Below are 15912 nucleotides of genomic sequence, written 5' to 3' on the forward strand. Positions count from 1 at the left end.
AACATGCATGAAGCCCTGGGTTCGATTCCTCAGCACTACATAAAAAGAAGAAAAAAAAACAGAAGTGGAGCTGCTCAAGTGGTAGAGCGCTAGCCTTGAGCAGAGAGGCTCAAGGACAGTGCCTTGGCTCTGAGTTCAAGCTCCAGGACCACCAGAAAAAAAAAAAGACTATTATATCCAGCTTTTCACACACAAAAAATGGAAGTGGAGCTGTGACACAAGTGGTATGGTGCTGCTAGCTTTGAGCTCAAGACTGGCACAAAAAAATGAGAACTAGTGCAACTATTTAGCCACCTAGTATATTAGAATTTTTCTTCCCTTTTTATGTGGACTCATGTAAAGAAATTGTCATTGATTATAAGATTTCATAACCAAATCCTGCTGTGACTCTCCACGGTGTCTAATATAATGAGCACTTAAATAATTAAATTTCTGTGTTTGTTGAATCTTTCAGGTTCCTGAATGTAATGGTGCTGAAATCACTGATTACAAACTAGAATTGGGACAAACTGAAGAATCTATGCAATTGATTTATACTGGTATTTGTCTGCGATATGAAGTAAAAAGTCTCATTCCTGCAACTACATATTTTTGCAGAGTTCAGGTAAAGCTAATACTTCCTTCTATGTAAACAGGACAATTGCTAGTATTCTACACACTCCACATAGAGAACACGCAGCATTTCCAGTGGAGAGACTAGAGGAGAATCCAAAAGGGAGGGACTTCTACATCATAAATATTACTCAGAGTGATAACAATCTGAGCTCCTTCTTGTGGCATTTAAAGCCCCACTGAACTTCCCATCCCAACCTGAGCTATCACAGTTCCTATTCAAATTCAGTATTCAAATTTCCCTGAACTTAGCAATCACTTGAAATCACTTGTCAAAAACAGTAATTCCCACACCAGCATCCAGATCTATTGAATCAAAATTGCTAATCCAGAAATCTTGCTAATTGCTATATTTAACAAGCACTCTCTACAGTTATCATTGAACAAAACTCTATAAACTCCTTCTTTAAAGTCAGTGAATATTCCATGCCCTCAATGTGCCTGGCATATCTGTCCATACTGTGCTATCGCCTGTCTTGTCTTTCAAACCCTAAAACCCTAGCTCTTGCATACATCTTTCCCTTGAAAATGATTTCTTCTTATGATGATCAACCAGAATTCCAACATACGTCAACTTAAAATTTTTGAGAAACAGTCCAAATTTGAAGTAATGTGACATGTATTCCCTATAAAGTTTAAGCAATTCAAAATATTCCAGGAGGATCTGGGGGTATACCTCAGTGGTAGCATGTAAAAGAGTCCTGGGTTTAATCCTCAGCACTGACCAACGAAAGCACAAATCTGAGTACAGACATGCAAACCTGTAAGTCTGGCACTCTGGTGGCAAAGGCTGGAGGATTGTGAATTATAAAGTCTAAGCTCCATCTCCGAGAATGCCTATCATGTCCTAACTACTATTCTAACCCTTAATTTCTAAGAGATTAGCATTTTTAGATCCCACATATGAGTGAGCTCATGTGTGTGAGATGTGTGTCTTTCTTTGCCTAGCTAATTTCAGTTACAATAATGATTCCCACTTCCATCTATAATTGTTAGAATTGACCAGGCTTTTTTTTGTGTGAGTCCTGGGGCTTGAACTCAAGGCCTGGGTGCTGTCCCTGAACTTTTTGCTCAAGGCTAGCACTTTACCACTTTAGCAACAGCTCCACTTCTAGCTTTTTTGATAGTTTATTGGTGATAACAATCTCACTTCCCTTCCTGGGCTGACTTCAAACCACAATCCTCAGATCTCAGCCTCCTGAGTAGCTAGGATTACAGGTGTGAGGCATTGGTGCCTGGTATCTTTTTATGGCTAAAACTAGCATCCTGTAGTAAGTATGTACTACATTTTCTCTATCCATTCATGAGTTTATGGACACACAGGTTGTTTCTATTTCTTTTCTTACTATACTAGGGCTATTCAGTTCCTGAGGTTTTTTGTTTTTTTATTTTTAATATTATTTACTTTATTGTTATTATAAAGGTGATACACAGAGGGATTACAAATACATGTAATACATGTACAAATACATGTCAGATAATGAGTACATTTCTTTTCATACAGTGTCTTACTTTTCCTTACTCTCTCCCAGTCCCTCCCTCCCATCTCCGCCCATGATTGTCCAGTGAGCTGTTTCTATTTCTTGACCTCTATGAATAGTACTGCAGTATACAACAGTCCCTTGTTATACTGGACTATGTGGTTCTAAGGAGACCTCCATTAAGGAAACATTACACATACTCAGGATGCACAGAATTGTATATGCTTGACTCATTTTTCCCATAATGCTGTCTAACTTCCACTAAAGACATGCCACCTTTCAACAAAACTAAAATTTTCACTTTTTTCTTTTTTCGTGTGTGTGTATGTGTGTGTGTGTGTGTGTGTGTGTGTGTGTGTATGTATGTGTGTGTGTGTGTGTGTGTGTGTGTGTGTGTGTGTGTGTGTGTGTGTGTGTGTGTGTACTGGGACTTTAATTCAAGGCCTCATACTTTTGGTGGGCTTTCTTGCTCGTGGCTGGCCCTCTACCACTTGAGCCACACTTCTATAGCCCATCAATCTTTTCTGCCTTGGCTAGCTTTGAACTATAGTCCTCTGACTCTCAACCTCCTGCTGAGTAGCTAAGATTATAGGCATGCGCCACTGGCAACTGGCTAATTTTTTTCTTTAAAGAACAAATTTAGCTGTATGCTAGTGGCACACATCTATATTCTTAGCTACTCAGGAGGCCAAAATCCAGAAGATGAGTTCCAGTTCAGCCCAGACAGAAAAGTCTGCTGGACTCCATCTCCAAAATAACCAAGCCAAAAGCAGAGCTGGAGGTGTGGCTCAAGAGATAAAGCACCATCAGCCCGGCGCTGGTGGTTCACGCCTGTAATCCTAGCTACTCAGGAGGCTGAGATCTGAGGATCGCGGTTCAAAGCCAGCCCAGGCAGGAGAGACCGTGAGACTCCTATCTCCAATAAACCACCAGAAAACCGGAAGTGGTGCTGTAGCTCAAGGGGTAGAGCGCTTGCCTTGAGCTGAAGAGCTGAGGGACAAGCGCCCAGGCCCAGAGTTCAAGCCCCACGGCCGACAAAAAAAAAAAAAAGAGATAAAGCACCAGCTGAACAAGCTCAAGGCCCTGAGTTCAACCCCAATACTATCAGTAAAATGAACAAATTTATTAAAATTATACATAAGTAAAATTGAATAAAACAAGAATAGTAAAAAGCAAGGTTGTCAGCAAAATTAAGATGCACATTAATATTTTTCAGTATAAAACAGTAAGAACTATTCCAAACTATTAACCAGTAACCAAAGTAAAATGTGTGTTTTTAAAAGTAAGGGCTAATAAAATTTTTTCCAAGTCTTTCCATTTCCTAACAAATAGGGCAGTGTCATTCTTTCTGATGAAGGCATAGAATTCCATTATATATATGCATATATATACATATATATATATATATATCACATTTTTTTGATCCATTCATCTACTGAGGGGCATCTGTGTTGGTTCCATATCTTAGCTATGGTAAATAATGCTGTGATAAACATATTTGTGCTGGTAGCTTTAGTATAGCCTTTCCAGGCCCCAAGAAACGTAGGTCCCATGGTTTCCCTTATTTGCAATAACTAGTATATGTCTAGAACAAGCAGAAAAGGTCAAAAGCTGTGTACATATGACCATATAAGATGATGCTAAGCGAAATGAACCCCAAGATAGTGGTTTTATGTTTCTTGCTGTTGTTTTTAATGTACTTATAATGTACCATGTGATTCTTTTGTTTCTATTGTATGTTCTTCCCCCATGGTATAACCCCTGTTTTCACTGTATTTGATTCTGGTGCCCTGAATCTTGTAAATACAGTTTTCTGATTTGGGGAAATAAGGATATAGGTTGACCCATTGTAACAACGAGATATACAAGACACTATGTTGAAACAAACTTTACAGCAAGGGCGAGGGGGAGAGAGAGGGGGAGGGTGCGAGGGAAGGGATCTTAGTGGAAAAACAAAGGAGGAGGTAAGAATGCTCAATAGGAAATGTTCTCATTACCCTACTCATGTAACTGTAACCCCTCTGTACAGTATTTTTACAATAAAAATATACACAAAAAATTAAAGTAAGGGCTAGAGATGTAGCCCAGTTGCTTAACATGCATAAGGCCATGGGTTCAATCCCCAGCATGACAAGAGAAAAAAAATAAAACAGCCACCAGTAATCACTGAATGAAAGAGGATGAGGCAGGAGAATTCCAAGCTCAAAGCCTGCCTGGGTTATAAAATAGGATCTTCATCTTCTTCATCATGATCCTCTTCTCCTTTTTTTTTATAGAGATAAAGGATCGAGGCTATCCTCCTCCATAAGACTAATTGGTTCTCATGATGATGATCTTGAGCAATCTGACTACATTTGAGCCTGACAGTACTGGTTCATTATCTTCATTTGGTATTCTTGATCAGTTTCTCTGTTCATTTTCTTCCTTGCTTCCAGTGTTTTTCAACTCCCTTTCAACAGCTATTCAAGTTTACCCAAGCATTACTTCCAAGTCAAGTTTGTGAGCTTTCCCTCACCCTATTCCCAACCCTGTGAAGCCTATGGTGAACATCAGCTGGGTGTTTGGTCCCTAGGATGCCCTTAAATGTTTGCTTTAGCACTTCAATTAAGTATATTCACTTGCCTTTTCCCAATCCTGGAGTTTGAACTCAGGGCCTGGGCACTGTCCCTGAACAATGTTGTTCAAGGTTAATGCTCTAACACTTGAGCCACAGCTCTACTTCCAGCTTTTTGGCAGCTAGTAGGAAGTCTCACAGACTTCCCTTCCCAGGCTGGCTCTGAACCATGATCCTCAGATCTCAGCCTTCTGAGCAGGTAGGATTACAGGAGGGAGCCACCAGCACCTGGCCTTGAGTTGATTTTTATGATGTTGTCTTTTTGCTGGCAGTAATTTTTCCAAGCACCACTTACTGAAAAGACAGTCCCTTCTCCAACACATGTAGTTATCACCTTTGTCAAAAATCAGTTGGCTATAGATAGGAGTTTCTTGTAGTGGTCTAACCTGTTTCATTAGTCTATATATTTGTATTGATGCCAACGTGTTGCTGTTGTGATTACTATAGTTTTGTAGTATATTTTGAATGTCTTCTTGATTTGTTTTTTTGCTCAAAATGGCTTTGGATATGCAGAGGCTTTGAGGGGTTTCCTTGTTCTATGAAGAATATTACTGGTATTTTGATAGAGTTTGCATTGATCTGTAAATCACTTCAAGTAGGGTGATATTTTAACAATATTGTCTCTTCCAATTCATGAATACAGATTGTCTTTCTAGTTTCTTGTGTCCTCTTCAACTTATTTTTTTGTTGTTGTTGTCAGTCGTGGGGCTTGAACTCTGGGCTTGGGTGCCGTCCCTAAGCTCTTCAGCTCACGGCATGCGCTCTACCGCTTGAGCCACAGCGCCACTTCTGGTTTTCTGAGTGGTGTATTGGAGATAAGAGTTTCACAGACTTTCCTGCTGGGCTGGCTTTGAACCGGGATCCTCAGATCTCTTCAGCTCACGGCATGCGCTCTACCGCTTGAGCCACAGCGCCACTTCTGGTTTTCTGAGTGGTGTATTGGAGATAAGAGTTTCACAGACTTTCCTGCTGGGCTGGCTTTGAACCGGGATCCTCAGATCTCAGCCTCCTAAGTAGCTCGGATTATAGGCATGAGCCACCAGCACCCGGCCCTCTTCAACTTCTTTTTTTTTTTGGGGGGGGTGTAGGGGGGTCCGGTCGTGGGCCTGAACTCTGGGCCTGGGCACTGTCCCTCAGCTCTTCAGCCCAAGGCTAGCACTCTACCACTTGAGCCACAGCGCCACTTCGGGCTTTTTTTCTGCTTATGTGGTGCTGAGAAATCGAACCCAGGGCCTCATGCATGCAAGGCAAGCGCTGTACCACTGAGCTAACTTCCCAGCCCCCTGGTCAACTTCTTTTTTTTGGGGGGGGGGGGGGAGGTCCGGTCATGGGGCCTGAACTCTGGGCCTGGGCGCTGTCCCTCAGCTCTTCAGCTCAAGGCTAGTGCTCTACCACTTGAGCCACAGCGCCGCCACTTCTGGCTTTTTTTTCTTTTTGCTTATGTGGTGCTGAGGAATTGAACCCAGGGCCTCTGGCATGCAAGGCAAGCGCTCTACCACTGAGCCACCTTCCCAGCCCCCCATGTCAACTTCTTTAAGCAACGTTTTATAACTTTCACTGAAGAAATCTCTCACCTATACTTAAACTTATTTCTAGGTAACTTTGAAGCTATGAAATAGCTTTCTTGATTTCTATTTCAAGTAATTGATTATTGGCATGCAGCAATACTATTCATTTTTGTATGTCTATTTTCTTTTCTACAACTTTGTTAAATTCATTTATTAGTTGTAATAGTTTCTTATGGCATCTTAGGGAACTCCATGTAAAAGTTCATGTTATATCCAAACTGACAATTTGACAAGGTCTTTTTCAATTAGAATGTCCTCTCTTTCCTTTTCTTACCTGATTGCTTTTTCCAGAACATTAGCACTATATTAGTGATGAAAATAACATTCTTGTCTTATGCTAGATCTTACAGAGATAACTTTAATTTTCCCTAGTTAGTATGTTACCGGTTGCTTCGTTGTACATTTGTTATTCAATGTTGAGGTACATTCCCTCTAGGCCTCCTTTGTTCAGGGTTTGTTGTTTTTTATTTTGGGTTTTGGGGGAGGTTTTGGTGCTAATATTGGGCCTTGAACTCGCTTGGCTTTTTTTGCTCAAGGCTGGTGGTCTACCACTTGAACCACATATCTACTTCTGGCTTTCAGTGGTTAATTAAAGATAAGAGTCTCGGGCTGGGAAGGTGGCTCAGTGGTAGAGCACTTGCCTTGCATGCATGAGGCCCTGGGTTTGATTCCTCAGCACCACATAAGCAAAAAAAAAGCCGGAAGTGGCGCTGTGGCTCAAGTGGTAGAGCACTAGCCTTGAGCTGAAGAGCTGAGGGACAGCGCCCAGGCTCAGAGTTCAGGCCCCACGACAGGACCCCCCCCAAAAAAAAAGATAAGAGTCTCACAGACTTTCCTGCCCACGCTGGATTCAAATCATGATCCTCAGATCTCAATGTCCTGAGTAGCTCAAATTATAGGCTAAACTACCAACACCCAACAGTTTGCTAGTATTTTGTAGAGGATTTTTGCATCTGGGTTCATGAAGGATATTGGCCTGGAGTTTGCTATCATCGTTCTGTCCTTCCCTAGTTTTGATATCCAGAAAGGGCTATCCTCAAAAAAAAAAATGTTTGGAAGAATTCCTTTCTATTTTATTTTTTACAGTAACTTTAAGGAAATTGATATTAGATCTTTCTTAAATGTTTGGTGGTATTTAAAGGGAATCCTGGGTTTCCCTTCGTTCAGAGATGTTTTTATTATTTAGTCATTCTTTCAGTTTATCATTACTGGTTCAGCTTTTCTATTCATAATTCAATCTTTTTCTTTTTTCTTTTTCTGGTGGTACTAGGCTTGAACCCAGGGCCTCATACTCACTTGGTTTGCTTGTTCGGCTGGTGTTGTGTCTTTTGAGACATAACTCAAGCCAGCATTTTGCTGATTATTTTAAGGATAGAGACTCACAGATTTTTCTGCCTGGGCTGGCTTGGAACTGCAAACTTCTGCGCCTGTTGAGTAACTACGATTACAGGTGTAAGCTACTTGTGCCATGCTCATGATTCAGTCTTTATAAAGTATGGATTCTATTTCCAGCACCAAGAAAAAAATCTTGGTCAGGTACAAGTATCTAGGAATTTGTCCATTTTTTTCTAGGTTATCAAATATATTGATACGTAGGGATTCATAATAATCTCTAATGGTAGTTTATATTTCTGTGGTGTCAGTCTACTTTCTTTGATTCTTGTCTTTTCCTTAGTCTAGCTAAAAGTTGTTCTATCATGTTTATCTTTTTGAAGAACAAGCTCTGCGTTTTACCATTCTTTGTGTCATGTTCTTGGTCTCCATTTCATTTCTTTCTTATTTGATCTCCTTTTTTCTTCTAATTTTTCATTTCATACTCATTTTCCTACCTCATTGTGATACAAGAGAAAATTTTATGTATTGATTGCTATACATCTCCCTTTTGGTATTGCTTTTTCTGTTACACAAGGGTCCTGTCTTTCCATTTTTGTTTCAAGAGAAACTTAAATTTTCTTCCTGATTTCTGCCTTCACCTATTGCTACTTCAAGATTAAGTTGTTTACTTTCCATGTACTCAAATCATTTCTGATGTTTTTCTTGTTACTAATTTCTAGCTTTCATTGGGCTGTGATCAAGAAGGCCAATAAAAAAAAGTATTCTGGGCTGTGTGTGTGCGTGCGCATGTGCGCGCACGCTAGCGCGTCATTCCTAGGGCTTGAATTCAGGGTCTGGGTACTATCGCTGAGCTTTTTTTGCTCAAGACTAGTGCTCTACCACTTGAACCACTGCTCCATTTCCAGATTTTTTTTGGTAGTTAATTGGAGATAATAGCCTTACAGATTCTCCTGCCTGTGCTAGCTTTGAACCACGATCCTCGTATCTCAGCCTCCTGAGTAGCTAGAATTACAGGTGTGAACTACTGACTCCCAACTTGACACATTTTATAGTCTGATATAAGATCTATACTTGAGAATGTTCCACATGCTGCTGGGAAGAATGTATATTCTTCCAACTTTAAATAAAATACGCTATAGGTGTCTGTTAGGCTCATGTGCTCTAGGATGCAATTTAACTCTGTCATTTCTTTGTTGATTTTCTAGGTGATTCCCCTTTAAAATGAGGTGTTAAAGTCTCCAACTATTGTTTTGAGTAGTTCTCCTTTTGGAGATATATTTGCTTTATATATGTGGATGCTCTTAAAATTGGGTAGATTTATCCGTGTATAATTATTTCCTCTTGCTGAACTGACCCACTTAGTATCCTTATATGATGAGTGTCTTTGTCTCTTCTTACTGATTCTGATGAGCAAGCTATTTTTTCTGATACAAGTACAGCTACTGCTTTATTTCAGATCCATTTGCATGGAATATATTTGTCAATTCCTTCTTTTTCAGTCTATGCATGCTATTATAGTAAAGTAAGTTTCTTGTAAGTAACCTATAGCTGGATCTTGTTGGTTTTTTTTTAATTTTTATTTATTTTTTATTGTGAAAATACTGTACAGAGGGGTTACAATTACATGGGCAAGATAATGAATACATTTCTTATCAAGCATTGTAACCTCCTCCTTTGTTTCCTCTTCCCATCCCTTCCCATCCTCCTCCCGTCCCCCCACCCAATCCTCCCCGTCCCCCCCTTGTTGGTTTTTTTTAACTGTTGTTTTGCTTTGCTTTGCTTTGCTTTTGTTTCAGCTATCTATTTTCATACTCTTTATGTTCACTTATCTTCTTCCTACAGATACAACCTAAAAGTTTTCTTAATTTCAGCAACTTAAAACCATACTATTAAGAGTTTGACTTGATGAAATTTTGTTTTATTATGAAACTGCCTGGCTATGTGCTAAAACAAAGTAATAATCTCTAACAAAGTATATCTTTTCTAGGCTGTAAATGTCATTGGAGTGGGACAGTTTGGAGAAACTGCTACTATAACCACACCAGCAACTGTACCCTCAATAGTACAAAATTTACAAGAAGTTCCAGACAAAGTTCCTGAAAACTTAGCATCATCTTGCCTTGCTATTAAGTGGGAGGAACCAATTTGTAATGGTTCTCCAGTAACTGGGTACAATATTGAATATGGAGATAGGAGAATTATGACTATTGACACTGTAACAGAGTATATTCTGAAAAATCTACAACCAGACACCATGTATAAGTAAGTCCCTTAAATTTTACTTTTGAGAAATTTGAGCTATATAGTCATATATTTTATTTAATCTACATAGTATTCCTTTTGAAAGGAGTTTACTGGATAGGAAAGTTTGGAATTACTAAGAGCCTTTTTCCTAGCAATATTTGTCAATAGCAATGGGGAACAGACTTTTCTTTCAAAAATTTATCTGTAATATTTAGTATAATATGATAGATAAGGTGCTCTATAAAGTTAAAGGGATTTAATTTATATGTAGAATAATGTATTTTAATTTTTCTTTTTGCCACTAGAATTCGAATTCAAGCCATCAATCATTATGGACTAAGCCCTTTTAGTCAGCCAATAAGAAGCAAGACCAAACCGCTTCTACTTAACCCTCCACCCCTCGAATGTGCAATTTTGGGGCACCAGAGCCTCAAACTTAAATGGGGCAACAATTCAAACAGAAGAATACTTTCCAGCCTTATAAGCTATAATTTGTTCATGAAAGATCGATCTGACAGGTAAACTATTTTTACTTTTTAGCATGTATTATAATAAAATGATTTAAGATTTTATATCTTTTTTTATTGGTTTTTTTTTCATTTTTATTGACCATGATGAGGCTTCAAAATCAGGGCCTGGTCACTGTCTCATAGTTTTTTTGCTCAAGGCTAGCACTCTACCACTTGAGTCACAGCTCCACATCTGTTTTTTGTTTGTTTTGTTTTGTTTTGTTTTTGTCCGTCATGGGGCCTGAACTCGGCCTGGGTACTGTCCCTCAGCTTTTGAGCTCAAGGCTAGCACTCTACCACTAGAGCCAAAGCACCACTTCCAGCTTTCTCTGCTTATGTGGTGCTGAGGAATCGAACCCAGGCCTCATGCATGCAAGGCAAGCACTCTACCACTGAGCCACCTTCCCAGCTCTTGTTTGTTTTTGTTTGTTTATTTTTTTAGTTTTTGGCTGGTTAATTGGAGGTAAAAGTCTCATGAACTTTCCTTCCTGGGCTGGCTTTACACCACAATCCTCAGATCTTGTCCTCCTGCATATCTAGGATTATTGGTGAGAGCCACCTTCACCCAGCCAAGATTTTATGTCTTAATCCTATACTCCAAAGTAGTTTCAATGAATTAATTACATGTGAAAGCAACCCAAAGACAATAGCATAGTATAGCTGTAACTGTTTATTGTTGTCTCTTCCAATGCACTTGTTTATTTATCTAGCACAATTCATCAGAAAATAGAGGTTATGGTGGGTGAACCAGAACCTTGCCATTATATTATCTATCACCTGGCTATTTTTGGTTTTGTCTCTTACCTTTCTGGCTTTAAGTTGACTTCTTTAGTCAGCTAAAGTGATTTTAGTGAAGTTTTAAAATAAGCTTTTAGTTAGTTATATAAAATGCTATTTGTATAGGCTGGGGATGTGGTTTAGTGGTAGTGTGCTTGCTTAGCATGCATGAAGCCCTGGGTTTGATTCCCCAGTACCACATAAACAAAAAAAGCCTGAAGTGGCACTGTGGCTCAAGTGGTAGAGTGCTAGTCTTGAGCAAAAGAAGCTCAGAGACAGTGCCCAGGACTGGAAAAACAAAAACAAAAAAATTGCTATTTGTACATATATCATTGTTGATTGGTAATGTTGTTTTCCTCATCTCTATTCCCTCCCCTAGATTTTCTGTCATTTACCATGGGCCTTGTCAGACTCACCGAGTACAGAGATTAACTGAATGTACTGAATATTCATTTAAAATCCAGGCATGTAATGAAGCTGGTGAAGGACCAGAATCTGATATCTATGTTTTTACTACCAAAAAAACCCCACCAGCTGCACTTCAAGGTGAGTCCCAATAGCTCATACAAAAAAAAAGAACAGCAGTAAGGAGAATTTTAAAAATAAGTTGGGAGCCAGGCACTAATAGCTCACATCTATAATCCTAGCTACTTAGGATGTTGAGAGCTGAGGATCACAGTTCAAAGCTACACTAGGCAAGAAAGTTAGTGAGACTCCAACAGCAAAAAAAAAGCCAAAATTGGGGCTATGGCTCAGTGGTAGAGCATTAGCTTTGAGCAAAGAAAGCTCAGGGACAGCTTCCAGGCCCTGAGCTCAAACCCCAGAACCAACAGACACAAAAAATAGTTTGTGGTTGTTATATTCCTGTTATATCAGCTACTCAGGAGGCAGAGGCTCAAGGCCAGCTCAGGCTAGTGAGACTATTATCTCAGAAACAAAACATGGACTAAAGGATTGGGGCTCTAGCTCAAATAGGAGAGTGCTAGCCTAACAAGTGCTAAGCCCTGAGTTAAACACTAGAACTACAAAAACAATAAATAATGTAATACCAAAAGAGGTAAGAATTATAGATTCAAATTTCAACTTAAGATCTTTTGAGACTCTTATAATCAATATTTTTAAATATCTTGGAAAACACCCAATTCAGCCAACCACTCTACCATCAATACCATTTTAATAGTAAAAAATGAAGACTTCTAGGGGCTAGGAATGTGGCTTAGTGGTAGAGTGCTTGCCTGGCATACATGAAGCCCTGGGTTCGATTCCTCAGTACCACATAAACAGAAAAAGCCAGAAGTGGTGCAGTGGTTCAAATGGTTGAGTAATACCCTTGAGCAAAAGAAGCTCAGGGATCTTGTCTAAGCCCTGAGTTTAAGCTCCACGACTGGCTAAAAAAATTAAGACTTCTAGATGGCAATTAACTTTGTGACAGGACCCTCTAAGTCAGTTGCTACAGTCACAATCAGAATTGCAGACTACTGATTCCCCTAAAAGTGCTTCTTGTACTTTCTAATAGTTATATATGCCCTGCTATCTGTCTCATTTTCTTTGTCTTTTTCTTTTTTTTGGGGGGGGGGGTCCAGTCGTGGGGTCTGAACTCTGGGCCTGGGCACTGTCCCTCAGCTCTTCAGCTCAAGGCTAGTGCTCTACCACTTGAGCCACAGCGCCACTTCCGGCTTGTTTTTCTTTTTGCTTATGGTGCTGGGGAATCGAACCCAGGACCTCAGGCATGCAAAGCAAGCTCTCTACCACTGAGCCACCTTCCCAGCCTTCTCATTTTATTTTTCAAAAGATTTATCATATAAATCAATTTGTAGACAATTTATCATAGTTAAAGCTAAACATAAATAAATATATATATAGGAAGTTTATTTCTGAAGCTCTGAGTTTACTCTCCTTATTTTGAACAGTAACATAAAATACATTTGAGCACCAGTGGCTCAACACCTATAATCCTAGCTATTCAGGAGACTGCAATCTGAGGATCATGTTTTGAAGCCAGCCCAAGAAGGACAGTCCATGAGACTCTGATCACCAATTAACCACAAAAAAGCCAGAAGTGAAGTTGTGGCTCAAATGGTAGAGTGTTAACCTTAAGCACAAAAGCTCAGGGACAGTGCCAGACCCTGAGTTCAAGCCCCAGGACAGGCACAAAAAAATATTGAGGAAAAATGGAATCTTCTAAAGTGACATTCTCTTTTTCTAGCTCCGAGAATACATCGACTAAAATTCAATGCTTGTGAGATAAAATGGGGGTCTTTGGAGCCAATCAATGGAGACCCTATTGTTTACAACCTTCAAGTTATTACCGATAAAGGAACTGAACAGGTATATTCTTCCTTAGTCCTTAATTTTTTCTAATTGGCACTGGTGGCTCACTCCTATAGTCCTAACTACTCACACCAGGCTGAGATCTGAGGATTGTGGTTTGAAGCTATCCATGGTAGAGAAGTCCCCATGAGATTCCATTAAATTACTCTGAAAAGCCAGAAGTGGTGCTATGGCTCACAAAAAGGTTCAGGGAACAGCGCACAGGCCCTGAGTTTAAGCTCCAGGACCAGCCAAATAATAACAATAATAATAATAACAAAAATAAAAAATAAAATATGCTCAGCATCTAACTCTTTTTTTTTCCCTTTTAGCTATACAAAGGACCAAATACTTCATTCAGTTATTCAAATTTCGTCACAAATACAAATTATCGGTTCAAAGTCTGTGCCGGGCGTCAATATAAAACTTCTGCTGGCAAACAAGAGCTCTGGGGACCATTCAGCCCTACCTCTCTTTTCTTGACACATAGAAACAGTAAAGTAGGAAGAGGAGGGAATGACCGCAGAGATGATAAGCTCCGGATAGAGCTAAGTGATGAATCATTTATTTTTATCCTTGTGATAGTATTTGCTGCTACGGCCCTTTTGTTTGCAGCTTCCATTCAAAAGTTCTTGATAAGCTAAATTTATTTCTCTACATTCTGTCCATTATAGAAAGATCAAAAAATCATATTCAATAGACAAATTGTTTGATAAACCTCAGCGATTACTTAAAAGAAACATTAATTTGGTCAAAACTCTAAATTTTTTTACCAAACATTTAATATTTGAAAAATTCATGTGACAGAAGAGAATTTTTTGAGGAAATAGGTATCTTTTAAATTTCATGAAGTTAGAAAAAGAACACTCTACCACACCTGTCATGGACACTATTTCCTGATTAATTTTTTCAATTCCAAACCTCAAGAATTCTGAGAAGACGATATTTTGAACATTTTTATTTTAAAAAACAAAATGGAAAAATCTATTAGACATGTCTACTTACACTTATATGAGATAATAAAAATACAAACCAATATCCTGCACTGTAATTTTTTCTAAATAGTGTATACAGCCATTGCTCTGTGTTGTGATAATTACTTTGATGGTGGGGAATTTTTAATTTTAGAATTTCAGTGTAATAGGAAATAGAGAAAATAGAAATAAGGGGTGGGCAGTTATTTGCTATAATTTTAAACTAAAATGCTTTCTTTGTTGGTTACCCCTGGCATCAGAATTATCACATATGTAATGACTAATGTTTACATAACATATAAAAATTCTTTTCTCAAAAAGCAGGGTGCTGGTGGCTCATGCCTATAATTTCAGCTACTCAAGAGGCTGAGATCTTTGGATCATAGCTCAAAGCCAGCTCAGAGAGAAAAGGTTATAAGTATTTTATCTCTAATCACCAAAAGGTCAGGAATGGAGCTGTGGCTCAAGTTTTAGAGTGCTAGCCCTGAGCAAAATGCTCAGGGACAATGCCCAGTCCCTGAGTCCAAACTCTAGTACTAGTGCAGTGCCAGTGGCTCAAGCCTGTAATGCTAGCTACTCAGGAAGCTGAGATCTTAGGATCACAATTGAAAACTAGCTGGAACAGGAAAGTCCATGAGGCTCTTATATCCAATTAACCAGCAAAAAACTGGAATTGTACCTGTGGCTCAAATGATAAGAGCAGAGCCTTGATCACAAAAGCCAAGAGACAGCGCTCAGGCCCTGAGTTCAAGCCCTAGGACTGGTGCGTGCACACATGTATGCACATGTATGAGTACACACACACAGTACAAGAAAGAGAGATGAAGGGCTGGGAAGATGACACAGTGGTAGAGTGCTTGCCTTGCATGCATAGGGCCCTGGGTTCGATTCCTCAGCACCACATAAGCAGAAAAAGGCAGAAGTGGTAGAGCTCTCACCTTGAGTTGAAGAGCTGAGGGACAGTGCCCAGGCCCAGAGTTCAGGCCCACAATTAGAAAAAAAGAAAAGAGAGGGAAGGGAAGAGAGAAAAGGGAAGGGGGAGGGGGAGGGAGGAAAAGGGAAAGGAAGATAGCAAGGAGGGATGGGAGGGAGGGATGGAGAGAGGAAGCGAAGAAGGTGAAAGAGGAGGGGAAGGGAGGGAAGGAGGGAGGAAAGAAGGAGAGAAAATGGAAGTGAGGGAGGGCAGGAAGGAAAGAGAAAATGGGAGGGAGGAAGAGGGGTATGAAGGAGAAGGAAATAAGAAAAAAGAGAAAAAGAGGATTGGAGGAAGGAAATAGAAGGGAGGAAGGGGAAAGGGAGAGGAAGGAAGGGAAGGATTAAGGGAAAGGAGGGAGGAAGGACGGGAAAAAAAGAAAAGAAAGAGAAAATGTGGTATAAAGTCAGACACCAGTGGCAAATTCCTGTAATTCTAGCTACTTGGGAGGCTGAGAATGAGAGTATTGCAGTTGGAAGCCACTAAAGTTGAACAGAAAAGTTCACATTATTCCA

General features: G+C 39.6%; 1 protein-coding gene across 1 annotated transcript in view; it reads left to right on the forward strand.

Annotated features, from left to right (window-relative positions):
• Positions 1-14473, forward strand: part of LOC138839820 (fibronectin type III domain containing protein 3C1-like) — an 89430-nt gene extending 74957 nt beyond the window's left edge. The window contains exons 22-27 of the mRNA XM_070039349.1: positions 455-604; positions 9598-9872; positions 10160-10372; positions 11520-11686; positions 13347-13468; positions 13783-14473. Coding sequence (XP_069895450.1) covers positions 455-604; positions 9598-9872; positions 10160-10372; positions 11520-11686; positions 13347-13468; positions 13783-14094 — 1239 coding nt within the window. The 3' untranslated portion in view covers positions 14095-14473. The remainder of the gene's footprint in view (positions 1-454; positions 605-9597; positions 9873-10159; positions 10373-11519; positions 11687-13346; positions 13469-13782) is intronic.
• Positions 14474-15912: the final 1439 nt, after the last annotated feature.

This window comes from Dipodomys merriami, unplaced genomic scaffold, assembly GCF_024711535.1.
Source record: "Dipodomys merriami isolate MVZ:Mamm:240054 unplaced genomic scaffold, mDipMer1.0.p SCAF_3, whole genome shotgun sequence".
NCBI classification, from domain to species: Eukaryota; Metazoa; Chordata; class Mammalia; order Rodentia; family Heteromyidae; genus Dipodomys; species Dipodomys merriami.